Below are 27,351 nucleotides of genomic sequence, written 5' to 3'. Positions count from 1 at the left end.
AAGTAGATAAGTTGTTGATTAGTAAGGGTGTTAAAGGTTACAGGGAGAAGGCAGGAGAATAGGGTTGAGAGGAATAATAAATCAACCATGATGGAATGGTTCTGTGGAATGGCTCTTCCACAGTTTATGATATAAAGAAAAGCTGCTCCAGTTCTTTGCTGACAGTGAATCAAAAAAACAGACATGCATAAGGAAAACAATGAAGATGGAAGATGTTCACAACTAGATAAAGTTCTCATAAAGTGGGTTAAATTCCATAGCGAAGGTGTAGAACCATTAGGAGAGATGGTGGAGGAACAAGTGAAATTATTTCATGAAGAATTCAGACTGGATTAGGAGTGTGATGACAGTGAAGGGTGGCATCAATGTTTCCAATCAGCCACATGGCATAAAACTTCATGCAGTGTGGGTGAAAAATGGTCAGCAGATAAAGAAGCAGCTGCTGAGTTTGCTAAGTTAGTTTCTGATGAAAATTTAAGTCCTGAGCAAGTCTATAATGCGAACGGAAAGGCCTTATATTGGCATTGTACTCCAAGGTGGACACTGACTACAGAGGATGCAGTATCAGCAACAAGTTATAAAGCATCAAAAGATCATGTCACTGTGTTGGGCTGCTCTAATGCTTTTATGTTTAAGGGAAAACCATAATACATTTTATTGAACTCCAAAACCTGAACACAAAGCGTGCTAAAAGCCCTTTATGAAATTCCGTCGTCACTTGAGACCCACCTCTTAAAGTAGACCCTAACTCAATGTTGGTGGCTGTGAATTATGAACATATCAACCAGTTACATTGCCCTAATACTGCTCTGCACATCTAAAAGCAGAATCCTTAGCAAAGAATAATGTTTACAGTATCTATCCACCACCTAATTGTACATCATTAATTCAACCCCTGGACAATAGGATATTATGCACTTTGAAGCCTAAATATCACTCTTTGTTTATAAAGTGGCTACAGAGTGCAGTTGACTCTGGCAAACCAGTACAGGAATTTATGAAATAAGTGTGAAGTGGTTCATTTTGGTAGGTCAAATTTGAAGACAGAATATAATATTAATGTTAAGAGACTTGGCAGTGTGGAGGATCAGCGAGATCTTGGGATCTGTGTCCATAGCTGCTGCTGCATTGTGTTGTTGTTAAGAAGGCATATGGTGTGGTGGCCTTCATCAAGAGTGGGATTAAGTTCAAGAGTTGTGAGGTAATGTTACAACTATGTAAGACCTTAGTTAGACCCCACTTGGATTACTATGTTCAGTTCCGGTCACCTCATTACAGGAAGGATGTAAAGAGAGTGCAGAGGAGATTTACAAGGATGTTGCCTGGATTGGACAGCGTGCCTTATGAGAATAGGTTGAGTGAACTCGACCTTTTCACCTTGATGCGATGGAGGATGAGAGGTGATCTGATAGAGGTGTATAATATGATGAGAGACATTGATCATGTGGACAACCAGAGGCTTTTTCCCAGGGCTGAAATGGCTAACATGAGAGGGCACAGTTTCAATGTGTTTGGATGTAGGTACAAGGGGAATGTCAGAGATAAGTTTTTCATATGGAGTGGTTGGTGCATGGAATGCACGGTCAGTGAAGGTGAAGTAGAGGCAGATAGAATAGGGTCTTTTAAAAGATTCTTGGATAGGTACATGGAGCTTAGAAAAATAGAGGGTCATGCGATTGGGAAATTCTAGGCAGCTTCTAGAGTAGGTTACATGGTTGGAACAACATTGTGGGCTGAAGGGCCTGTAATGTGCTGTAGATTTCTATGTTCTAGTTGCTTTCATTTGTTATTTCTTTTTTCTTTATTATCCAAGGGTAAGTTAATCATCGAGTAGGTTAGAGGTGTTAATTTAATTAATCCAAACCACCTGTGATTTGGCAAAATCACAAATCTGGCTCTCCACTCACTCTGGATTGGTGGTGGTCGACCTATAATTGACATAAATCAGCTCCTGATGAGATCTTCTGGGCCTTGAAGGGATCTTAACCAAAGTCTCAATCCTGTTGTTGTTCTATCATAAATCATTTGTCTACTAGCCTTTACATTTTTAGGCACTTGCGAAGGCTTTCTTCTCTTCGAAGCTCCCGGTCAAATTGTGGTCCAAAACTAATATCCTTTAATTTTAAGTGTTTCAATTTGTGGGATACATTGTGACTGCTTTACTTTGATGCATGTCATTTCACTTGAGTTATTTAAATTCTCCTTTTGGGAGGAAAATTTCATTTCAATGGCATCTGAACTTATAGTTTTATTTATCAGAATGGTAAGTTAAGGCATGAACCTCAAAGAGAAACATCAGCAATTCTACAGTCGGTAAGTACAGTCACTGGCCATTTTACTAGATACCTTCTATACCTAATAAAGTACCACTGAGTGTATAATGGGGTGGTTCTTTGATGGTTTTCCATCACGGAGCAAAAAAGGCAATTGCATCATTGCACATTACACTCCCTAATTACAAGTATCAAGTGTATGGAAAATAAGTTTTAACTGTGAGGTTGGCTTATTTTTTGCAGCCAGGTTATGCTTTTATTTTCAGCTACCGCAGCTTTTTTTTCTCACCAGTTCTCTTTGCAGGCTCCCTCTTCACTACTCATAAATAAGTCAACTTCAAGCACAAAATAACCCAATATATCTTTACTCAGAATATTAGTCCACGTAGCATAGATCAACTGCAGAACAAAATTTGAGTGGTACACTGTTGGTAGACACTAAAGTATGTTGAATTCCAGAGGCTGAAGTTTAAAATTTGCTATTTAAATTAATCACAAATACATTATATGCAAATGTGGGATTTTTTCAAATTTCTGTGGTTTGGAACAGAGTTCCTCACTCTGGTGAATTTGGGTCTCTTGACATCAGAACTGTGTTCCACCTCGTTCCATTGTAAGAATGATAATTTTTTTCTTCAACAGGAAGCAGGAAAAAAAGACAAAAACCTTCTCTCCTTCCCGGATAAACTGGAACACATTGGCGCAGCAGCTAGGTAAGATGAAATTCCTTCCCCACGGCCCTGCTTCAGATTGGCATGCAGTAATGAAGTCAGAATGCACAAACTTACAAATCTGACTCAACTAGTGAACACTAACATTTCTATATGAAATGCCTCTAATTTCCTCTGCCTGTAAATGTTTTGTCACTCGCTTTGTGGCTTTTGCTTTTATTGCACATTGATTGAATACAGTTGAATTAATTTTGCACTTTTGCACTGCTCTTCATGTGGCTGTGATCTCATATCAGGATTTCTTGCAGCTTTGTCAAGTCTTTCTCACAGACATAAGAGACTTATAGAATAATACAGCACTGAAATAGGCCCTTCAGTCCAACTCATCTATGTTGACTAAGGTGCCCTTTTAGGCTAGTCTCAGTCCCCTGCATTTGGCCTATTATAACCTTCTGAACTTTGCCTATCCATTTACATATCCAGTGCATGTAATACATGGCCACACATTAAAATCAAATATCTTTGTAAAATTCTGTAAAAACTTAGTAAAACTTAGTAAAAGTTTTGTCCTGCTGAAGGGTCTCAGCCCGAAATGTCGGCTGTACTCTTCTCCATAGATGGTGCCTGGCCTGCTGAGTTTCTCCAAATGTTGTGTGTGTTGCTTGATTTTCTCTTGTAAATTTTTGTTAGGCTGAATCCTGAAAACTTTTTATAATCCTTCTTCTCTGCTCTTTATCCTATCTGTGTGGAAATTTTGAGTGCTACAGTGTATCGTATTGTTCCTGTTTCATTATTGGGGCCTGCAATGATTTGGCAATAAAATAAGCTTACGTCATCCTTTGTTGAGCAATTTTCTCCCAGGGTAGTATGTTATGCAGTTAGATTTCTGGGCTTTTAGATATTATGCTGCATGGAGAACAATTAATAAATATTAACATATATCTAATCACTAGCCACATTTTTGTGAAGTTATACACTGCTAATTCGATATTGGAAATTGATTTTTTATTGTCACAGTGAAAAGTTTGGTTTTTCATGCCAATCAGATTGATCATTACAAACGTATCTATATCAAAGTAGTTCTAAAGGAAAGCAATAAGAGAATGCAGAGCAGAACGTAGTGTCACAATTACAGAGAAAGGGCAGTGTATGCACATAAATAAGGTGCAAGGTTCATGACGAGGTAGACTGAGAGATCAAGAGTTCATCTTTATTGTATAAGAGATCCATTCAAAAGACCTAACAGCAGCAGGATTGAAACTGTCCTTGAGCCTGGTGATGCATGTTTTCAAGCTTTTGCCTGAATCAAGGAAAAGAAGAGAAACTGGCCAGGGTGTGAGGGGTCCTCAATTGCTTTGGCTGCTTTCCTAAGGCAGCAGGAAATGTAGACAAATTCAATGCTGTATTAGTGAGGATTATAGAAGACTTCCCACATTTCCTTGGCCTTCTGAGGAACTAGAGGTACTGCTGTGCTTCATTGACCATGATATCCACATGGCTGGACTCAGGACGAGATGTTGGTAATATGTACACTGAGAAACTTGAAGCACTCAAACATCTCCACCTCAGTACATTGATATAAACTTCCCACTTCCTGAAGTCAATGACAAGCTCTTTTGTTTTGCAGACATTGAGGGACAGGTGGTTGTCTTCCTCCAAGAGCACCACAACCTTGTTGTGGTTTGGAGGCTTTTGTGCCTCATGACCCACAAAGCCATGTTGTTTGGAGTCATGGGTCATCCATGCCAATCAGGTCAAAAGGTAGAGGCTAGAAAAAGAGTGGTCCACCACTCTTCCAAGTTTGGGGGTTCAGCTCAGGACTAACAACCCTGACTAATAAAACAAAATTGATTTGGAAACAGCAATGAAGGATCCTTTTACATCTGAGTGTGATGGTATTCTTGAATCTCCATCTGGGACTGACAGTAGTGAAAATTTAGTAAAATGGAAGCTACTGCCATGATGAAGGAATCCCTGAACACTGCCAGAGATGGAGGACCTTCATTGTTGCCCTATTGCCCTGATGGGCATTAAGTGAGTTGTTGTCTTGATGTTGTGCCACTAGGCACTCCGAATCCACCCTGCATGCCATCTGTAATCATTTGGCATCTGGCTCACTATGTTGTCACCTGTGAGCTTGCAGGTGATAGAAACATAGAAAACCTACAGCACAATACAGGCCCTTCGGCCCACAAATCTGTACCGAACATGACCTTACCAAACAACCTAGGCTTACCTATAGCCCTCTATTTTTCTAAGCTCCATGTACCTATCCAAAAGTCTCTTAAAAGACCCTATCATTTCCACCTCCACCACCACTGCTGGCAGCCCATTCTACGCACTCACCTCTCTATGCATTTTTAAAAAAAAAACAACTTACCCCTGACATCTCCTCTGTACCTACTTCCAAGCACCTTAAAACCATGCCCTCTCGTGCAAGCTATTTCAGCCCTGGAAAAAGCCTCTGACTGTCCGCATGATCAATGCCTTTCATTATCTGGTATACCTCTGTCAGGTCACCTCTCATCCTCTGTCGCTCCAAGGAGAAAAGGCCGAGTTCACTCAACCTATTCTCATAAGGCATGCTCCCCAAACCAGTCAACATCCTTGTAAATCTCCTCTGCACCCTTTCTATGGTTTCCACATTCTTCCTGTAGTGAGGTAACCAGAAATGAGCACAGTACTCCAAGTGAGATCTGTCCAGGGTCCTACATAGCTGCAACATTACCCCTCGGCTTTTAAAATCAATCCCACAGTTGATGTTAAGCAAAATCTAACTACACAATTGTTAATGTATAGAGAGTAAAATAAGGCACTGAGGATACAGCCTTGCAGGTCACCAGAACTGAGAATAATCATGTGAAGTGCTGCTGCTTATCCTTACAGATTGCATTCTGTTAGTTAGGAGATCAAGGATCTAGTTGCATTGGGAGGTGCCAAGTCCTAGGTTTAGGAATTTATAGATAAGTTTGTGTGGAATTGTGGTATGAAAGGCAGTGCTGTAGTAAATTGGAGTCTAATGTAGGGGTTTTTGTTATCCAGATGCTCCATTATATTAGAATAACATTCCTATATAAAAAAGTTTTATTATTTTGGAAAGCAGAGTAAATTATTCCTTGATGATGACTGAGGATTTCAGCCAACAAGTCATCTATAATACTGATAGGATATTGACAGGACAAGAGAAAAGAGGATAATGTAAGCTAAGACTTGATTGGTTGACAGTAAATGATATTAGTATCAAGATCGACAGTTAATAATTATTAGTAATGAGTATAGAAAACCAGACACATTCAGCAGCTTCAATTCCAAGATGAAATCTGACAGAATTGTGATAAGGTGTGTAATATGGAGTGAACATTAAATTATTTGTTTGAGTAATGGAGTCTGAATTACATTTCAGCAAACTTAATGCATGAATACAAGAGCTCCAAAATGACAGTGTAATATTGAGAAAAAAACAGCAAAGTGAATTTGCTAACTTCTCACTCTTCAATATCCAAGATTATCTGAAGATGGGTTGACAGAAGAACTGAATAAACTGGAGGAAAGACTTGATTCTCTGCGGACAAATTTGCATGAAGATCCAGAGCTTGAAGTTCAGATGACATCATTCCTGCAGGTAGAGTTTGGTTAAGATTTTAATACAAATTAAATAAATATTTAATACAAGTTACAGAGTTAAACAGCACTACTGCACCAGAAGAGATCCTATGTCCCATCTAGTCCATGCCAGGCTATTATCTGCCTACTCCTATTGGCCTGCACCTGCACCTTAGCCCTCCACACCCCTCCCATCTACATACTCATCTGAAGCATTAAAATCGAACCTGCATCCACCACTCCCACTGTCAGCTCATTCCACACTCTCACCATCCTCTGAGTGAAATTTCCCCTCGGGTTCCTCTTAAGTTTTTCACCTTTCATAATTTTAATAAATAAATTAGCAATAAATATTGAGAACATGAGATGAAGGGTCCTTGAAAGTGATTCCATAGGTTGTGGGAACATTTTAAACATGGGGCAAACGAAGTTGAGTGAAGTTATCCCCTTTGTTTCAAGAGCCTGATGGCTGAGGGGTAATAACTGTTCCTGAACCTGGTGGAGTGAGTCCTGAAGCTCCTGGACCATCTTCCTGATGGCAGCAGCAAGATGGGAGCATGGCCTTGGGTGGTGTGGGTCACTGATGATGGATGCTGCTTTCCTGCAACAATACTTTCACTCTTAACCTATGTCCTCTAGTTCCAGTTTTACCCAACTTCAGTGGAAAAAGCCTGCTTGCATTCACCCCGTCTATCCTCTCATAATTTTGTATACCTCTATCAAGTCTACTCTCATTCATTTCTGACATTAAAATTAGCAGCATAGCATTTAGGTAAGTTTTGTTGCAATTACAAATTTTGGACTTTGTGCTTATCACAGTTTCTGGTTCTGGTCCATTTCTGGAAGGAAAGAAATGTTAGACTTTCATCTTATTTTTTTTAGTTTGGTTTTGAGTTATGGTTTATATCTCTGCTTATGCTGGGACCATTAAGAGTCAGCATATGCTAACTTTGTCAGATGAGGCAAGATATTGGGTTCAAACTCTGAAGTTAATCTCAAAGTTTTAATGGCCATTCTCTGACACTAATACACAAATTGCCATATTTGAACTCTCAATCTTTGGAGGCACCATAGCAATAGTACACACTCACATCCATTATTGTGATAGTAGTCACTAGCTTTGATCCTATGGATGAATGGCATTATAGTTACTGTTATATCAACAATTTCTATATTTGATATCATGATAAACAGACAGAGGAGTTGTGTTTTAAATACTATCTCTGTTTGGCTGCATCTCTTGAAAGGGTACCACTGGTCACAAATAAACAGTCAGGTTGTATAAATAATATGGTTGTTACAGAAAATATCCAGCTCTGGTGTATTTCCCCATGATTGTGTCAACAGTCCTTGAAATCAAATGAATTTTAAACTTTGATGTTTGGTAATCCTTGATTGTATTGTTAACATATGCAGCCTAAGAGATGTGATATGAAAGACAAAAGAAAAAGGTTTGCTGAAAGTCAACGTTATTCAATGCAATGCTTGTCCCATATTCTCTTCTGCTGTTATAGACTTTAGAAGTATGCACTCAGTGGCCACACCTGTACACCCACTCATTAATGCAAATATTTAGTCAGCCTATTGTGTGGCAGTGCCTCTCCCACTTATAGGAAACATCCTCTCCGCATCAACTCTATCAAGGTCTTTCACCATTCAATAAGTTTAGATGAGGTCACCCCTCATTTTTCTGAATTCAGTTATAAACTGCAATGATTGAATAATAACATCATTCCCATACAGTTTCATGTAAAGGTCCCTGAGAGGATATTGCCTTCAAAAATTCTAGCAAATATCAAGCTTTAGAACAATTCTATTCTTGTGGATTGATTCAATTAATTTAAATATTGAACTTTCCGTAACATGAATTCAAAGTGTTTCTTGTATTTTAACTTGTGGATAAATTTCACTTTAAACTTTAGGCTACATGCATCTGTGTAGCAAAGGAAAAGAAGCATTCATGGACACAGAGAAACTGCAAAAAGTGGTTTAAAAATTCAGTTTACCAATTAATAATGACTAAAGGTGTTTCTGCTCATCTAGCAGATTGATCTAGGAAAAAATCCTGTAGTCCTTCTATGGAATGTAATTGTTATATATTCGCAGGATATTTGTCTTCATTACTTCATCTAGAAGTTCATTATGTCTTACCACTCTAAATCATTTCCTTCTTTAACCACATCCACATTGTAATGTGAAATAATACTCCGAGACTCTTTCACTATTCTTGGCCATTTTGTTGATCTTTGAATCTGCTTTCTGATGCCTACTTCCAGTCCAGAAAACCTAAATGTCTCATGTTCTTCTCATTGCCTGAATGTTTCCTTGTTTCCTGGCACCCAGAAACAGCAGTATTCACAGTTTAATCAAAGCATTGTAAAGTTTGGTAATGACTTCCCTTGCCTTCTATTGTTTTGCTTTGCAGAAATAATTGTACAAGTTAACAATGTTATCTTTTTAGGCCCCTAGGTGTCTTTTACCTTCATTTTAAACCATTTAATGAACAAGGTGTTTTCTGTTCTGTCACTCAACTAGACAGAAGGGAAAGCTTACAATATGTGTGAAGGAAGTTGACTTGGTACTCAGGAGTATCACCCATGTGATCAGTTTTTACAATAACAGACACCTTGAGGCAATAATTTACTCAAAGCTATAGACAAATATCATTGAAACCACTCATTACTAGCTCTCGTTAACTCAGATAATTCTGTCAAAGGTGTCACTGGTTATTTTGAAATAACAGCCTGGTATTTATCAATATATTTCCCTGCAAGTAAAACAACCCCCAGTAGCTTGATTTAGATAGATAAATAGATAGATACTTTATTCATCCCCAAGGGGAAATTCAACATTTTTCCAGTGTCCCATACACTTATTGTAGCAAAACTAATTACATACAGTATTTAACTCAGTATAAATATATGCATCTAAAATCACCCTCCCAAAAAGCATTAATAAATAGCTTTTAAAAAGTTCTTAAATAGTTTACTAAAGTGCATTGAGTGGTAACTTAAGCTCAGTCCTAACCCCGGCACTTAACATGTCTTGCCCCTGGTGGTTGAATTGTAGAGCCGAATGGCGTTGGGGAGTAATGATCTCTTCATCCTGTCTGAGGAGCATTGCATTGACAGCAACCTGCCGCTGAAACTGCTTCTCTGTCTCTGGATGGTGCAATGCAGAGGATGTTCAGGGTTTTCCATGATTGACCGTAGCCTACTCAGCGCCCTCTGCTCTGCCACCGATGTCATACTCTCCAGTTCTGTGCCCGCAACAGAGCCCACCTTCCTTACCAGCTTATTAAGACGTGAGGCGTCCCTCTTCTTAATGCTGCCTCCCCAGCACACCACCACAAAGAAGAGGGCGCTCTCCACAACTGACCGATAGAACATCTTCAGCATCTCACTACAAACATTGAATGACGCCAGCCTTCTGAGGAAGTACAGTCGACTCTGTGCTTTCCTGCACAGGGCACCTGTGTTGGCAGTCCAGTCTAACTGCACTCCCAGATACTTGTAGGTCTTAACCTGCTCCACACATTCTCCATTAATGATCACTGGCTCCATATGAGGCCTAGGTCTCCTAAAGTCCACCACCATCTCCTTGGTCTTGGTGATATTGAGATACAGGTAGTTTGAGTTGCACCATACCACAAAGTCCTGTATCAGTTTCCTATACTCTTCCTCCTGACCATTCCTGACACACCCCACTATGGCCGTGTCATCAGCAAACTTCTGCACATGGCAGGACTCCGAGTTATATTGGAAGTCTGATGTGTACAGGGTGAACAGGACCAGAGAGAGCACGGTCCCCTGCGGCGCTCCTGTGCTGCTGACCACCGTGTCAGACCTACAGTCTCCCAAACGCACATACTGAGGTCTGTCTGTCAAGTAGTCCGTTATCCAAGCCACCATGTGTGAGTCTACTCCCATCTCCGTTAGTTTGTGCCTTAAGATCCTGGGCTGGATGGTGTTAAAGGCACTAGAGAAGTCCAGGAATGTAATCCTCACAGCACCACTGACCCTGTCCAGGTGAGAGAGGGATTTGTGCAGCAAGTACGTGATAGCATCCTCCACTCCCACCTTCTCCTGATACGCAAACTGAAGAGGATCCCGGGCGTGCCTGGTTTGTGGCCTCAGATTCTGTATTATCAGCCGCTCCATGGTCTTCATCACGTGTGACGTCAAAGCAACAGGTCTGAAGTCATTCATCTCCCTTGGTTGTGGTTTCTTCGGTACCGGGACATTACAGGATGTTTTCCACAGTCTGGGTACCCTTCTCTGCTCCAGGCTAATGTTGAAGATGCGCTGAAGGGGTTCTCCCAGCTCAGACGCACAGGCCCTCAGTAATCATGGGGATACTCCATCCGGTCCAACCGCCTTGCTGGTACAGATCTTCCTCAGTTGACCGTTCACCTGTGCAGCCGTAATCTTGGGCGTAATCTTTAGAATGGAACTCGAATGCCATTGAACCATCCCTCACTGTTCAACTACAAATTTTCGTCAGAGCCTCCATCTTTAAGTATCAGCATGCTATGCATTCTAATTCAGTCACTGTACACTGGCTGGATACTTTTTTAAAGGGCTTGTGCAATGTACTAAACCAAAATGGAAGAACTGAATATTAAAATGATCTGTTTATACAGTACTTCAGGTGACCTTTTTGTAAGCCTTTATTTGCCTTTCATCTACAGACTGCAAAGAAAGAACTGGAAGTGATATGGGAAAAAATTGAATTGTTCCAGAAGCTGAGAAAGTCCTTGGTAGAATATTTCTGTGAAGATGAAAAGTTTAAGCTGGAGGAATACTGCATTGTTCTCAAAAGCTTCTGTGAAAAATTCCTGAAGGCAATTCAGGTACTGTCAAGTATTCATAGAGTTAAATTAGTGTTATCGTTCACACTGTACAAGGTTATAATTATAAGTGGCATAATATTTATATCATTAGTTGAGAAACAGGTGGTGCACTCGTGTGCTGACCCTGTATAATATGTAGGAGGGAAGATCACGTGTATGGATGAAGTGAATGCCACACAGGAATCTCTGGGGCATTTACCAATACATTTAGCTGGAAACTCCAGCATTCATTTCCCCTCCTAAGGTGAGGTGATTTTTTTTGTTGTTGTTTAGGTCATCTCTCCTGAAGTCCACTGGGCCCTTTATACATACTTGGAGATTTGATACATCCCTGCTTATTAAGTGTATCATCTCCCAAGCTGAATTGCATTGGAGGCTGAGAGGCAGAGACTCAGTGTGCTCTCCCTAGCTGTGTTTTATCATGAGGGAATGGAATAATATTCCACTGTGGAACTAATAGAGATTCATGTTGATGCTATCCTCATCCTTCCCACCACATACTCATGAAATGTTGATCCCAGTGTCTTCGGTGTTTGCATACCACTGTCAGCATTTTGTGAGCATGTTAAAAAGTAATGACAGTAGAGCATTATCATAAACCCAGGACAAATTAACTGTTTGACTCACTTAAATAAATAAAGATGGTGAATGGAAATGTGATATTCCAGTTAAGAAGATACAGATTAATTAAAGATTAGGCAGGGATTATTAATGGTAAATTATATCTGACAAAGTTGATTGAGGGGTTGTGGTGAACTACATATACCTGTCTGGACACGCCCCCCTGCTGACTGCTCCTGTGGCTCCTCCCACAGACCCCTGTATAAAGGCGATTGGAGGCACTGCTCCTCCCTCAGACTCCAGGATGTTGTGTGGTGCTCTCTTGCTGCTGACAGTGCTTTCTTCCAGCTAATAAAAGCCTATCTTTCGCCTCACGTCTCCGAGAGTTATTGATGGTGCATGGGGGTCAAGAAGGATTAATGTGAATAGTGAATTTGATATAGTCTACATGGGTTTTAAACAAGACATAGTATAATGATTACAGAGGATAACTGTTCTTGGGTATTTTTTTTATAAAGTTGGAAGGCTTTTGCTAATGGAGTTCCACTGGACTATGTATCTTGATTTATCAGAAAATATGAATAGCTGAGTCATAAATGTGCGAATCAGGATAAAGAGAAGTGGGCCAAGGGACTGATTGTCTGATCAGTGGAAAATGAAGTAACAAATCAAATTCAGCCCCGAGAAGTGTGGGGTAATGTAAATTTGGAGAAGCAAAGACATAAACAAGAAATGGGAGAATACCAATGTCTATGGAGAAATGAAGGGATCATAGAGTTATGGTAGAAGAGTAGCAGGACGGGTCAATAAGATAGTTAAAAGGGCAATTGTATGCTTCTTTATTAGCAAAGGTGTAGAATATAAGAACAAGCAAGTTACAAAAAAAAACTGTATGCAATTCCAGTTAGGCCCAGCTTGAATATTGCATTCTATTCTGGTTACCCATCTTGAAATAAAAATGTGATTGTACTGGAGTGGGCACAGAGGATCGTTACAAGTACATAGCCAGGTGAGAAGTATTCTGGGGATTACCTGTGGTGGCTTTCTTTGGGAAAAGTGGAGGCTAAAGGGAGATTCAGTTGCAGAGAGAACCAGGAAGGACCTATTTCTATTAGCAGATGGGTTAAAGATCTGGGGTCATGAATTACATAGAACAATACAGCACTGGAGGAATAGGTCCTTTGCCCCACCATGTTGACAGTGATCATGATTCCAATCTAAACTAATCCCCTTGGCTTGTACATGGTCACTATCCCTCCATTCCATGCCTGTTCATGTGTATGTTTAAATGCCTCTTCAGCATTGCTGTCACATGTGCTTCTCCCTCCTCCCATGCGGTGCATGTAATATAAAAGAATTATATTACACTCTGAAGAGGTTGAAGCTTGGAAATTACTTTAGTGTACAAACATCTACTGGCGTGAAAATTCAGTCCCACTACTCCATGTTCCCACACATTGTTGCCATCCTCTAAAATGCACTCTTGAAACAGTTTTTGTTGGGACGACTCATCAGCTTCCCCTTGATGAGCCAGAGTGACTTTGACAGTATAATCATTGGAAATCATCATCGTCAACATAATTCGAAGTTTCATCCTCTTCAGTAATTTCTTGCTGTGGCATTTATCAGAATGAGAATCAGGTTTATTATCAGGAACAAATGTCGTGAAATTTTTAACCTTGCGGCAGCAATACAATACAATACCTTTGAGAAAAAAAAATGTGTTTATGTATATTAAATAGTTAAATTAAAATAAGTAGTGCAAAAACAGAATTTTTTAAAAAAGCAGTGAGGTAGTGTTCATGGATTCAATGTTCATTTTGAAATTGGATGGCAGAGCGGCAGAAGCTGTTCCTGAATTGTTGAGTGTATGCCTTTAGGCTTCTGTACTTCATTCTTGATGGTAACAATGAGAAGAGGGCATGCCCTGGGTGGTAGGGGTCCTTACTGATGGACACTGCCTTATGAGGCACCGCTCCTTGAATACTATAGAGACGAGTACCCATGATGGAGCTGACTAATTTTGCAACTTTCTGCAATTTTTAAATGGTGCAGTAGCACCCCCCCCCCCCCATACCAGTCAGTGATGCCCCCAGTCAGAATGCTCTCCACGGTACATCTACAAATATTTTCAAGTGCTTTCAGTAACAAACCAAATCTCCTCAAACTCCTAATGAAATATAGACACTACCTTGCCATCTTTATAGTTGCATTGATATGTTGTTAGGTCCTCAGAGATACTGACACCAAATTTGAAATTGCTCTCTCTCCACTTCTGGTTCTTCTATGAGGATTGGTTCATGTTCCTTCATATTACCCTTTCTGAAGTCCATAATCAGTTCTTTGGTCTTACCAATGTTGAGTGCAAGGTTGTTGCTATGACACCACCCAGCTAGTTGGTATATCTTGCTCCTGTACACACTCTCATCACGATCTGAGATTCTGCCAACAATGGTTGTATCATCACCAAACTTATAGATGGCATCTGAGCCACACAGTATGAATATAGAGAGTGTAGAGCAGTGAGATAAGCACACATCCCTGTGGTGTGCCAGTGTTGATTGTCAGCAAGGTGGAGATATTATCTCTAACCCACACAGGTTGTGGTCTTCTGGTCAATAAGTCGAGGATCTGACAGAAGGAGGTAAAAGGCCCAGGTTCTGTAGCTTTTTGATCAGGATTGTAGGAATGATGGTGTTAAACACTGACCTATAGTCAATGAACAACATCCTGACATAGATACTTGTATTGTCCAGGTGATGCAAGGCCACGTGGAGAGCCATTGAGCTTCTGTCTGCCATAGACCTATTATGGAGATAGGCAAATTGCAGTAGGTCCTAGTTCTTACTGAGATAGGAGTTGATTCTAGCTATGACCAACCTCTCAAAGCATTTCACTGTAGATGTGAATGCAACTGGATGATAGTCATTAAGGCAGCTCAGCCAGCTCTTCCTGGGTACTGGTACAATTGACGCCCTTTTCAAGTAAGTGGGAACTTTCGACTGTAGGAATGAGAGGTTGAAAATGTCTGAATACCTCTGCCAGTTGATTGGTACAAGTTTTCAGATTGTTTCAATTGTTTTCACTGAGGAGAATATAGGTAATATTGTTATTTCCAAATGCAATGGCAATGCACCAACATTGCTAAAGGGTTGTGTTACCAGTTACAGTATATTCATGCCAAATGTTCACACATAACACTGATTGTGTTTTGCAAGTTATTTTCATGTTTACAGATGAAAATCAGGATATGGCAGACTCCTCCCTGTCTAGAGCAAACTTCAAAACCATTTCTTTCCAAACTTTAAATACACATTTTATTCCTGCATCTTCAAACAAGGCATGGAAATTCTCACAAGGCCAGGAAACATTGTCCACAGTGTTCAGTGGAACAACCTTATTTACAGCAGTTTCAGAACGTGAAGTAGACCAGAGAAAGGGTAAAGAGAAGTGATGAACAGAAAAAGAAGATCGCGGCTACACTGAATGGAAAGTGAAAACCAGGATAAGTGCACTTTGGTAGTGGAGAGCAAAATGTGATCAATTTATCCATTTACCAAGTGCCACACAGAGATGTAAAGTGCCGCATTAATTTTGTTGGGTGGAGAGCAGGTGAGGTACAGAATCCTGTCTCAGAGAAGGATGTATGAAGTGGAAAGAAAAGAGTTACTGTGGAATATGAGAGGTGGAGAGGAATGCCAGGATCCCTTAATGAAATAACTTAGTCTGCCTTCCTAACTGGAGGCAGAGCGTGGAAGGGATGGGTTGAAGAGTGGGAGGTTTTAAAGATAAAATCAATTGATGAGAGAAAGAGTACCACTGATTACTCTAGGGTAGGTATTGGAGAAAAAGTTGGTTAATTTGGAAAGGACCATGGAAAATAATGTCAGCTTCAATGGAAAATCAACCTTCCCCATCTAACAAAAAACAACAAAAATAGAACAAATATTGGTAAAGGTGCATTGAAAAGTTCGATTTAATGCCCCTTAGCTAATCAAAACCAGGGCAAGAAGTTAAATGTGTTAAAAGTTTAAAAAGTTAAAAGAAGTTTAAAAAAAAAAGTTAAAAGAAATGCCAGCTATTTTTTACTTTGACACTACCTTCTAAACTATTTGATTTCTTCCCTCCTCAAGATCTGGTCACTGGAGAGTTGAAAGAGGTTGTGAAATGACAAAGAATGCATGGGCCAAATGATTTTGATTGAGGCATGGCACAGATCTGGCTAATTTGTTGAATGACATATCTTGTTTTCTTTTTCATTTTATTAAGATTTAAACAGTTTCTGTTGTGATGTGGAAGCATTTAAAATTAACCAGATCCATTCAGTTTTTAGTTGGAACGAAAACTTCTCTGATGGGAAATATACTCCACAACATTCAGAAGATGCATATATGTTCTGAAAATTCCCATCTCCATTAGTCAATAAGATTAGTTTTGAAACTTGTATTTGTTTTAATCAATCAGTTTCTTGACATCAGTAATTTGTTTCTTTCAGGATTGATTATAGAAAAAATATTAAAAACAAGTTGGTATTTTATAATAATATTCAATCATCTTTGAAAGTCCCAGCCATGCTAAACTGTACCAAACTTTCTGTGAATATCCCCTAAAATGCACCTTAGTTTTTAACCTAATTTGTGTTATTAGATTAGTTCTTTTCCTTGAATACAACTGAGGAAATGGTAAATCTATTTATGTCTTGCATAATTAGCCCATGTCTTACTGCCTTCTCAGCAAAATTACATCCTTTCATATGACTTAACCATACATTGGAGGTAATTTTTCTGATGTTAGGCATTTGTATTAGTATTTTAAAAATTGTTGACCAGAGCTTGCCAATTTTTAAAGTTGAAATATATCCAGGAACAGTGATGGTGTCAATAAGGATGGTGGAAAATGCTTTTTCCAAGAGTCTGCAAGATGAATTAAATTGATTATTCTTTTCTAAAGTAACTGTGTAGGATATAATGGAATCTTAGTAAAATGAAGACATACCTTCACAGTTGCAATTATTTATTTATTTGTATTTATAAGCCCTTCTGGCCCTCGAGTCACGCCACCAGCAATCCCCCGATTTAATCCTATCCTAATCACAGGACAATTTACAGTGACCAATTAACCTATATACTAATACGTCTTTGGACTGTGGGAGGAAACCAGAGCTCCCAGAGGAAACCCACTCTCTCACAGGGAGAACGTACAAACTCCTTACACACAGCAGTGAGGGTAATAGATTGGAATAGGAAAGGGACTCTTCTAAGTTTTTATTGCCAAACTCTTAACACTCATTGTTTGTACTTTCCTCAGGAGAATACAGATCGTGAAATTGCAGAACTGAGAAGGCAACAGAAGGAGCAGAAAAATGCAGAAAAACGGCACTCTGTAGCCATTTGTTCATCAATCGAGAATGAACTGGGTCAGGATGAACTGGAAAGGGCATTTATCAGAAACCTAAGACCTCAGAGTATGAGACGATGGGAATGCAAGTCTTTCAAACGTGACACTTTCTCAGATGCATATAGCATGAAAAAGCCATCCAGCTCTGGTGAAGTAACACAGGTAGAGCGAGAACGTGACACAAATAGCATAGTTAAAGACTACAATGATGAAGAACTAGGAAATCTCATGAGAAAGGTGACTGAGAAAGTGCTGAATCAACAGTTGGGACCCTGTGTGAAACAGCCAGTGAATCCTGTTCCAAAGAAAAGTATAACAATTCTAAACCAGGAACCTGAGACAAAGAAAGCATCAATCAAAACAGTGCAAGAACCTGAAGTACCACAGCAAGCTCTTCGGCTCGATAAGGATTATTCAAAGGTTAATTGCAGAACTGTGTGCAGCACTACAACCAAATTAAAACCTAATGACAATTTGTTGACAAAGTCTAATCCTAGTCACTGTTCAAAATGGAAGAGAGAGTCTTTGGAGCGAAGTAGAGAAGAAATCGCAGCTGCAAAGGGGAAGCAATCAAACCAGTCTTCACCCACTGCTAAAAGGACTTGTGGAGCAGAGACCAGTATTAATCAGAAGGTTCATTCTGTGAAGACAAGAGAACAGAAAGACACAGAGTTAAATAAAGATAATAGGGGAAGTTTGATTACAAACAGAAAAGGCAAAGTGAGCAACCCTGATGCCAATAAGATCTACCCAACACTAACTCAAGGGCAGAGGGGAATAACTTTGGGACATAAAGGACAGGTAGATGAAAAATTCTCTCCCAGGCCAACTCTAACACAAAGGAACTTACAAGCTCCAGTACAGAGACAACTGGGCACATTACCTCGAGGTATAAAGCAAATGAGTAGCATCAAAGAGAAGACATATCAGGCAGCTGTAAGAAATGGGAGAAAATCTATCCAAAGTCCAAAGGAAAAAAGTACCTCTTCTCAATCAACTTCCCCTATAACCGGTTCCAGAACTGTCCAAAGCCAATCAGAGACTGCAACTACAGCTCGCATGAATCCTCATGCCAAACAATCTATGCTACTCAAGAAACCAAACTCTGAGAAAGTTGTTATGGTAAATCACCAAACAGATTCTCTCACACACAAAGGAGCAATTCAACAGTGCAGACCTTTGAAAAAGAGTAGACAGCCAGTATGGCGGTGATGTGCGCCTATTGAGGCTTAGATGGTAATGCTGTATCTTGCAGTCAACTGAGCTACTCTGAATAATATTCTTATTAAGAATTTTCCTGTTATTTAATAAAACAGTTGAGATATTTATCATAAGGTTTGGTGCAATGTTGCCTGTAACTGGATACAATAAAAAATAGTGGAATGGCAAGTCATAAAAATGATTTGTTTTTCAGAAAACAAAAAAAAGGAAAGGCCTATTTTAGAAACTGCGAACAAGCCATTAATTCAGTTCCTTTTACTTTGTGCTGAAACAGGATTGCATGAATATTTTTTCTGATCTTGGAATAACAGATTGGATGTTTTTAAATGATTTGGCTAACTTCAGCTGGAAGGGAAACCGTATTTGAGCTGAGAGTGTGGAAGTGACTCTGACTGGCACTTCCTGTTATTTTCCAAATTTTTGATTCCCAAGACTTATTTCTTGGTCTGAAAGCTTTACATGTTCATAATTCCAATGTTAAGCGTAACAAAGCAAAAATGGTGCCAGTAAGTGCTGGATCATCACACGCATTAAGCACTTCAACTTTCAATAAGAAGTCCCCTTCTATCTAATTTTTCTTGGTAAGAATATAAATTTAAATGTTGACAGATGAACTTCAAGCAACATTACAGATGGACACAAAAATGATCAGACATTCCCCGATTCTCATCAATTCATACAGATTTTTAACTGTAGTCTCTAAATATTGTTGCTACAATATTCAGTTGCAAGCTACAACTACAAGCGGCTATCACAAGACTGAAATGAAGGACAATTTGGCTGTTAAGTCCAGAAGAGCTTTATGTAAGTGCCAGTTCACCCCACCCACCCTTTCTCCATAGCCTTGCAATTTCCTACTTTTCAGATTCTTGTCTAACTTCCTTTAAACAAGTGTTATGGACCTGAAACATTAATTTTGTTTTCCTTTCCAAATGCTGTTTGACATACTGAACACTACCAGTGTTTCTGTTTCCATATTTGGTTTTCAGCAACAGTAGTTATTTTTATTTTCCTTCTGAATACTACAATTGAAACTTCCTCCTGTAGCACTTTAACATTGCATACCAGGCATGACTATATCTTTCAACACATTAATTTTGATTCTTTTCTAATTATCTTCATTCAATGACGCCTGTTCTTGATGCTTTTCTGAAAACAAAAAATTCCCCTCTGTCTAATCTGAATATAAGCTTCATAACTCTCAATGAACCCTACATAACATCCTATTCTCCAAGACAAACCACTCCAGCTTTCCCAGTCTATTCACATATCTCATATCCTGCTTTTTCATAAATCTCTTCTATGCCTTCCAAAAAGCATTAAAGTTTTCCTTGATGTGTACCACCCAGAACTGGACATATTATTCCAGTTGTGTCCAGTTATGTTGGAACCAATGCTTTATAACAATTCACCATTGCTTCCTTGCTCCTGTACTCTACACCCTCATGCATGTATATATAGTCCATGATGTTGCATTTAATTTTAACCACTTTCTCAAATTGCGTTTCCATTTTCAGCAAATTATGTGCAGACTCTCCTGTACCCCTTTTTCAATTATGCTGTACATTGCTCTTGTCATACCTGTAACCAGATTTAACACTGTTTCCAAAGAAACAGGTGTCACCAAATGAAAGTAATTACAAAAGAATCAAAATCATTCTGAGGAAACATTTCCTCATGTCTGTTGGAAGCATTAAATTTCATCTGCCACCATCTTACTCATTTCAGCATTCTGGGCATATTTCCACCAAGTTTATGACAATCTTCTCACAGTTGACAGTGCCATGAAATTGTACATTATCTGCAAAAATTAAGAAATAAGTACATTACTGGAGAAAATACTACAAAAAATAGATTAATTTAAAGCTAAATATGATATTCATAGAATACTATATACGTTTTAGAAATGATAAATAAGCTTTTCTATGTTTTCTGAATTCAATAAATTATTGCTCATTGCAAAGTTTGACACCAATAGTATCAGTTAATATATTGCATTTGTTCACTTTGTTTTATAAGTTTTAAGAATTTAAGGGAATGTGGTCTTGAAAGTCTGTCATGTAATTAACCATTTTGTGTGTTATATGGTGGACTTTTATTGTTTTACTTAATACATTTCAAAGTTTGTGATTTCAAATCCTCTTTCTATACAACACACTAACATTTAGAGATGCCTAGATAAACATGTCCAATGCACGTTGACGAAACTTATTCACATATGCATGAACCATGCTGATTGGGCATCACGTAGAGAAGCAGGTATTCATTATGAATATGAATACTACTTAAACAAGAATCTTCCTAACCTGGTCTTAGCCCCTGAAATTGAATGCCAGAAACTAGTTCCGGGAAGGAACCTTTATGTTAAAAGCTAACCTACTGTAGGAGGTCTCCATCAACCCTAATCTCAATCACAACTTCCCACACCCATCATAGCTCAAACTTTCTTCACTACCTGATAATGAGTTTCATGATACTCCATATCATGATTTTCCTTCCCATTTCAGTTTATACTCAAACCCCAACCAACCTCTCCCCCAATCCATACTGATCGTCTACCCGCTACGTTCAACTAAAAATGTTTCTGTATGTTGGTGGAGCAAGCAGAGGAAAAGCTTTAGAGTACTTTAAACATGCAATGCCCTAGCCTATTTTAGCTTGGGCTTCATGCATAATAGAATTCCCACTGCCAGTTTCCAGTATAAAATGGTGCATTGGCTTTTCATGTACTGCATGTTTTACATACACTTCACAACGCAGGGATTTAGTAGTCCTGTAACCATTGTTATGCACTATTGAATTTATAAATAGAAAGTAAGAACAAAATCCTGCTGAAATTAAACAGATAACGTATGCCCAAGCTAATTAAAATGCAGCTTTCAATCCTTCTGCAATCAGAAGAAGCTATTTCATAGGAATACTATAGGTCAGGCAGAGGAGAGATGGTAGAGTTTGGATGGGTGAAAGCTGGTTGTAGATTATCAGATTTCTAACAAGGAAATTTTGGACATATACACTCTGGGCTTAGTCAGCAATTTGTAATTGTTGCATTTGCACTTTATTTAAAAGAATTTATAAAAATGTATTTAAAATTAATGTTTTGTTACTCAAATTAAAAGTGTATTTTCATGAATAATGAATTGATGAGTTTTGATGTGCTTTTCTCTGTAATGACTGTTCTGTGGCTGAGAGTGGTAATAGAGGGGGATGATAGTGTTTAAAGTTAATCAGACATCTATAAGAACAGCTTAAAGTTTTGGAAGTGAGACACTGAGCATTTTATGGGTGAAATTAATGAATGCAATAAATTAGCATGGAATATTATGAAGAATAATGTGCAGAAGCTCAAAAACAAAAAAAAAGTTGGTTTTCAGTTTCTGCCTCCAGCACTGATTGCATCCCTTTTAAAAGATTACACCATATTTCAACAATAATAACCAAAATCACTAGCATTTGCTCCATTTTTGTGATCACAATTTTATATTCAGCTTCAACAAAAGCTTCTTTCCCATGCCCATTTTCTCAGAGTCCCCAATATGTATAGCTGGGGTGCCTAAGACTTTTGCAAAGTACTGTATTTGTCAACATGGAGCAGAGGGCAAGTTTGTAAATCTGGTAGGAGCTGCTCCATGGGAGGGGTGTGGACAGATGACAGAAACAGAGTACCAAGGGCAGGGGGTGGTGCGAATGCAGACACACCCAGCCCCAAGACATCAGGTAAGGTCATTTGATTCCAGACAATTGGTTTATTGATCATTACAGAATGTCTCTCCGGTGCTTCCTGCTCCCTTCCCTCTCCCTTTTCCTTTTCCCAACCATGATTCTCTCCCTGCCTCCTTCCCACTCTCAGTCTGCAATAGAGACCTACATCAGAATCTGCTTTATCATCACTCATATATCATTAAATTTATTCTTTGTGGCAGCAGGAGAGTGTAATACATAAAGTTACTATAGTACTGTGCAAACGTCTTTGGCACCTTAGCCATATACTGTATATGTGCATAAGACTTCAGCACATATCACTTTGCTTTCTATTCTTGTCAGTTAAAATGGATGAGATTTGGCATGTATGCTAATGCCTCAACCCTGTTGCTGTCATCTCATTAGTATCCCCAGTGAAATAGTGTCCAGTGCAAGCCAACTTCAGACTCAGAACCCCTGCTTCAGACTCAATTCCTTTCCTGATGATTTCACCCCATTTCCCAAACACTAATTCCGTTTAACCCAAACTGCTTGCAGCCATTCACATTTACTATACTAGCAAATGATGCACCATCAGCTTTATTACAGTGCAAAAACATAAAAATCTATAAATTACAATCATAAATAGTTCAAAAAAGGAGTTATGGGGTAATGCTCATGGATTCGTGGATCATTCCAAAATCTGTTGATAGAGGGGAAGAAGCTGTTCTTAAAACTTTGAGCATGGGTCTTCAGGCTCATGTATCTCCTTCCTGATGGGAGTAATGAGATGGGGTATGTCCCAGATGGTGAAAGTCCATAATAATGGATGCCATCTTCTTAAAGATGTCTTTGATGGTGCCTGAGATGGAGTTGGTTGAGCCAATATAACTCTCTGTAACTTCTTGTGATCCTATGCATTGGAGGCTTCACCATAAGCTGTAATACAAACAGGCTCTCCACCATACATTGAAAGAAATTTGTAAGAGTCTTTGGTGATAGACCAAATTTGAAGCGTTTACCCAGCTCCATCATAACTCAGAGTAGTTGTGTTGCATTTACATTCTAGTCAGCTGCAGCTGTGGCAAAAACAAGGTTCCCTCCATTGTCCAGCCTTTGCTATCGATTGCTTTCATTCCATTTTATTATTGAAGATAAGCATATTTCATAAAACATCAGGTGAGCATTACTCCAATGAGATTGATTCATTTGCCCAGAATTTCACAGAGCACAAAACTGACAGATGCACACCGAGGATTCTTTCATTTGATTGCAATCCTATCCAAAGTACCAGTTAGGATCTGCCATGACAGTTTGTTTGGATGCACAACTTTCTAAATCTTTTTATTAATATTAATAATATGGACAGAATACAGATGATATATTGATAAAGAAATTACCAACATACACATTCCATTACATATGAAAAAAAACATACATAATAGTTACAATATAAATGAGTTTACCAAGACATAAGCCATAAGATATATGTATGGACATAGTAAATCTAAATATTTCATAATGTATAATATAAAAAAAACAGAAAAAAGAAAGAAAAAAAAACAAAAAAAATTTATATAATGCAGAACTAACTAATCTAATCTAATAACTATAGCTAATAAGTAATATAAAAGAAAAAAAAAACAAACAAAAGAGAAGGAAAAAAAAAGTGGGCTGTTTATAATATCTCACAAAAATAAGTATTCATCAATGCCGTCACTTCCGGTCCTCTCAAAATACATAAGCTAAAAGCTGGGAAATCAAATGTACTTGGCATAGGGTCATATTACATCATATGAAAATGTTGAATAAATGGTCTCCATAACTTTTCAAATTTAATAGAAGTCTCAAAAGTACCACTTCTAATTTTTTCTAAATTTAAACATAACATAGTTTGAGAGAACCAATTAAATACAGTGGGAGGATCAATTTCTTTCCAATTCAACAATATAGATCTTCTAGCCATCAAAGTTAGAAATGCAATCATTCGACGGGCTGAAGAAGATAAATGCTGTGAATCTAACATTGGTAAACCAAAAATTGCGGTAATAGGATGAGGTTGTAAATCAATATTCAAAACCGCAGATATAATATCAAAAATATCTTTCCAATATTTCTCCAAAAATGAACACGACCAAAACATGTGAGTTAAAGACGCAATTTCAGAATGACATCTATCACAAATAGGACTTATATGAGAGTAAAAATGAGCTAATTTATCCTTGAACATATGGGCCCTATGTACAACCTTAAATTGTATTAGTGAATGTTTGGCACATAACGATGATGTATTAGCTAATTGAAGAATTCTATCCCAATTCTCACTAGAAATACTAAAACTAAGCTCTCTTTCCCAATCCTGTTTAGTCTTATAAAGGGGCTCTGAATGTATCTTCATAATTATATTATAAAGTTTTGAAATAAGCCCTTTTTGAAAAGGGTCTAATTCAAATAAACTCTCCAAAGTATCTGAAGGCACAAAATTTGGAAACGTAGAGAGTACAGAACTTAAAAAATGTCTAATCTGTAAATATCTAAAAAAATGAAATCTCGGCAAGTTATATCTGTTGGATAATTGTTCAAAAGACATGAAACAATTATCTAAAAATAAATCAGAAAATCTTAGTAATCCCTTAGTTTTCCAAGCTGAATAAGCTTGATCTATAATGGAAGGGTGAAAAAAACAATTAGATACAATAGGACTATTTAAAACGAATTGAGTCAACTCAAAAAATCTCCGAAATTGAAACCATATACGCAATGTATGTTTAACTATCGGGTTGTCAATTCGTTTCGGCAATTTAGAAAGAGCAAAAGGGAGAGAAGTCCCTAAAATAGAACCCAAAGCATAAGCTGATACCGATTTAGTTTCTAAACTCACCCAACAAGGGCCAAAAGATCCACCCCCATCTTTCAACCAGCATAACAAATATCTAATATTAGCTGCCCAATAGTAAAATCTGAAATTAGGTAATGCTAACCCGCCTTCCTTTTTTGTCTTCTGTAAATATGTTTTACCTAACCTGGGATTATTATACTGCCATATATATGAAGAAATTTTAGAGTCAACATTAGTAAAAAAAGATTTCGGGATAAAAATTGGTATCGCTTGAAAAATATATAAAAACTTAGGTAAAATAACCATCTTAATAGCATTAATCCTGCCTATTAGAGATAGAGACAAAGGTGACCACCTAGTAAACAAACCTTTAATCTGATCAATTAAGGGTAAAAAATTAAATCCAAACAAATCTTTATGGTTCTTTGTGATTTTGATCCCTAAATAAGTAAAAGAGTCATTAACTAATTTAAAGGGTAAATTTCCATAAATTGGGACCCGTTTATTTAATGGAAACAATTCACTTTTATTAAGATTTAACTTATACCCAGAAAACTCACTAAATTGAGCCAATAATGATAAAACTGCTGGAATGGATTTCTCCGGGTTAGAAATGAATAGTAATAAATCATCTGCATACAAAGATAACTTATGAATATCTGTCCCACGATTAATACCCAAAATATCCTGTGATTGTCTGATGGCAATTGCCAAAGGTTCTAAGGCAATGTTAAATAGTAATGGACTAAGAGGACATCCCTGTCTAGTGCCCCGAAATAGGCGAAAAAAGGGAGATCTTTGATTATTGGTAACCACTGAGGCTACTGGAGTATGATAAATCAATTTAATCCATGATATAAATATCGGACTAAAATTAAACTTCTCCAACACATTAAATAAGTAAGGCCATTCAACTCTTTGGATGCACAACTTAACAAACAGAACTCGATATGGAGCCCCTGATAGGGCAGGGAAAATGATCCAATTGGTGTCAACAGCCTGCCGAGGATGCAAAGGATAACATGTTGTCAGCTACAAGCAATACTTATGATATTCTCCCCAAGGAAGATTTCTTTCAGCATTGCTCAGTAAAAGAAGCAGAAAGGATACTGAAGCATGTTAAAGAGATGGCGCATAGTTGCCTTTCATAGGCAGAGAAAGCAGGAGCAAACACTTCTAAAGCTGAATTTCCAAAATAAGCATTAAATTGACTGATATTTTTAAGCTACAGACTCTTAGCGATCTTTAGGAAGTTCTTGGAATAAGAAAGTATGACAGAGAAAGAGAAAAGCCATGTGCAGCAGGACAGATGTCATAAAGGAGGATGCTTTTTGCTGATTTCAAACTGGATAGAAGATTTTTTTATTCATTATGGAAGAATCAGCTCTGGAGAATCAATTTATTTTAGCCAGGTACCTGTTCTCATCTGCTGTCCTTTTGCTTTTATTAGTTTTTTTTTCTGATTTACCATTTGTGCAGTAAATCCACTCTTCGTTAGCCATCAGTTACTGCCTCAGGAAAGCTGAAGAGAATGCAGTTGAAGAGCAGATATAGCTCCTGATTGCCTGAGGGTCGTTAGCTCCCACAAGTAATCAGAGTTACTGAACGAAAACTGTGCTTTGATATTGAAACAGCATACATCCAGCTAAGTTTCAATAATTACTCCATACTTTACTAATAAAATGCTTAAATAGACAAGGATGGGTGGCTATACCTTTACCAGGCAATGTTGCAAAGAATTTTTAATTTAAAAGGAAGATATTTTTAAGGCATATTGTAATTTGTGATAATTTGACCCAATTCATTTGTTTTTGCTACAAACATCCTTAGAGGCAACTGCATTATTTTACTATAGTATTTGCTAGGGAATCATATTATTAAAGAGTATCTAAAAATCAATTCAGTCTACAATGTGTATGGAATACAAATTGAATAAGCTTTGTAAAGAAACTTTCTTAGGGGTGGTGTTTAAGCACACTTCACAGATTCCTGGAGTTAGAAAATACTGCCCTCAAAGACTGTTTCATAAGCAGGTGAGCTTCAAACATCGGTCAAAGCATTGCACACAAAGGAAAGACAAACATAAACATAAACAGAGACAGAAAGAAGTATTCACGCTATACATATAGGCACACCCAGGTGCATGGGTTGTTTTGGGGATAGTTTGTGTCACTGAATAACAGCAAGCTGTGGCATAGAAAACAGCACAAAATTTAAAATGTGGAAAATAATTTTTCTAAACATGGACGATAT

The 27,351-nt window shown here is 38.1% G+C and overlaps 1 protein-coding gene and 1 long non-coding RNA gene across 6 annotated transcripts in view; one reads left to right on the top strand and one right to left on the bottom strand.

Annotated features, from left to right (window-relative positions):
• fhdc2 (FH2 domain containing 2) overlaps positions 1-21,712 on the top strand; it is a 100,610-nt gene extending 78,898 nt beyond the window's left edge. For 3 of the 5 annotated variants that reach the window (XM_059977065.1, XM_059977066.1, XM_059977064.1), the window contains 4 exons: positions 2,916-2,986; positions 6,449-6,566; positions 11,238-11,399; positions 17,268-18,572. In XM_059977065.1, the coding sequence (XP_059833048.1) occupies positions 2,916-2,986; positions 6,449-6,566; positions 11,238-11,399; positions 17,268-18,569 (1,653 nt within the window). In that variant the 3' untranslated portion in view covers positions 18,570-18,572. Of the gene's footprint in view, positions 1-2,915; positions 2,987-6,448; positions 6,567-11,237; positions 11,400-17,267 lie in introns of all 5 variants that reach the window. The other 2 variants (XM_059977068.1, XM_059977067.1) reach the window with 1 other exon arrangement.
• The window catches only part of LOC132398103 (uncharacterized), a 25,616-nt gene continuing 18,567 nt past the window's right edge, over positions 20,303-27,351 (bottom strand). The window contains exon 3 of the long non-coding RNA XR_009513545.1: positions 20,303-20,379. This is a non-coding gene — a long non-coding RNA (uncharacterized LOC132398103). The remainder of the gene's footprint in view (positions 20,380-27,351) is intronic.

The sequence above is a fragment of the Hypanus sabinus genome, chromosome 8, assembly GCF_030144855.1.
Source record: "Hypanus sabinus isolate sHypSab1 chromosome 8, sHypSab1.hap1, whole genome shotgun sequence".
In the NCBI taxonomy this organism is placed as follows: Eukaryota; Metazoa; Chordata; class Chondrichthyes; order Myliobatiformes; family Dasyatidae; genus Hypanus; species Hypanus sabinus.
The sequence above is the reverse complement of the archived record's forward strand: the minus strand, read 5'-3'. Positions and strand labels throughout refer to the sequence as shown.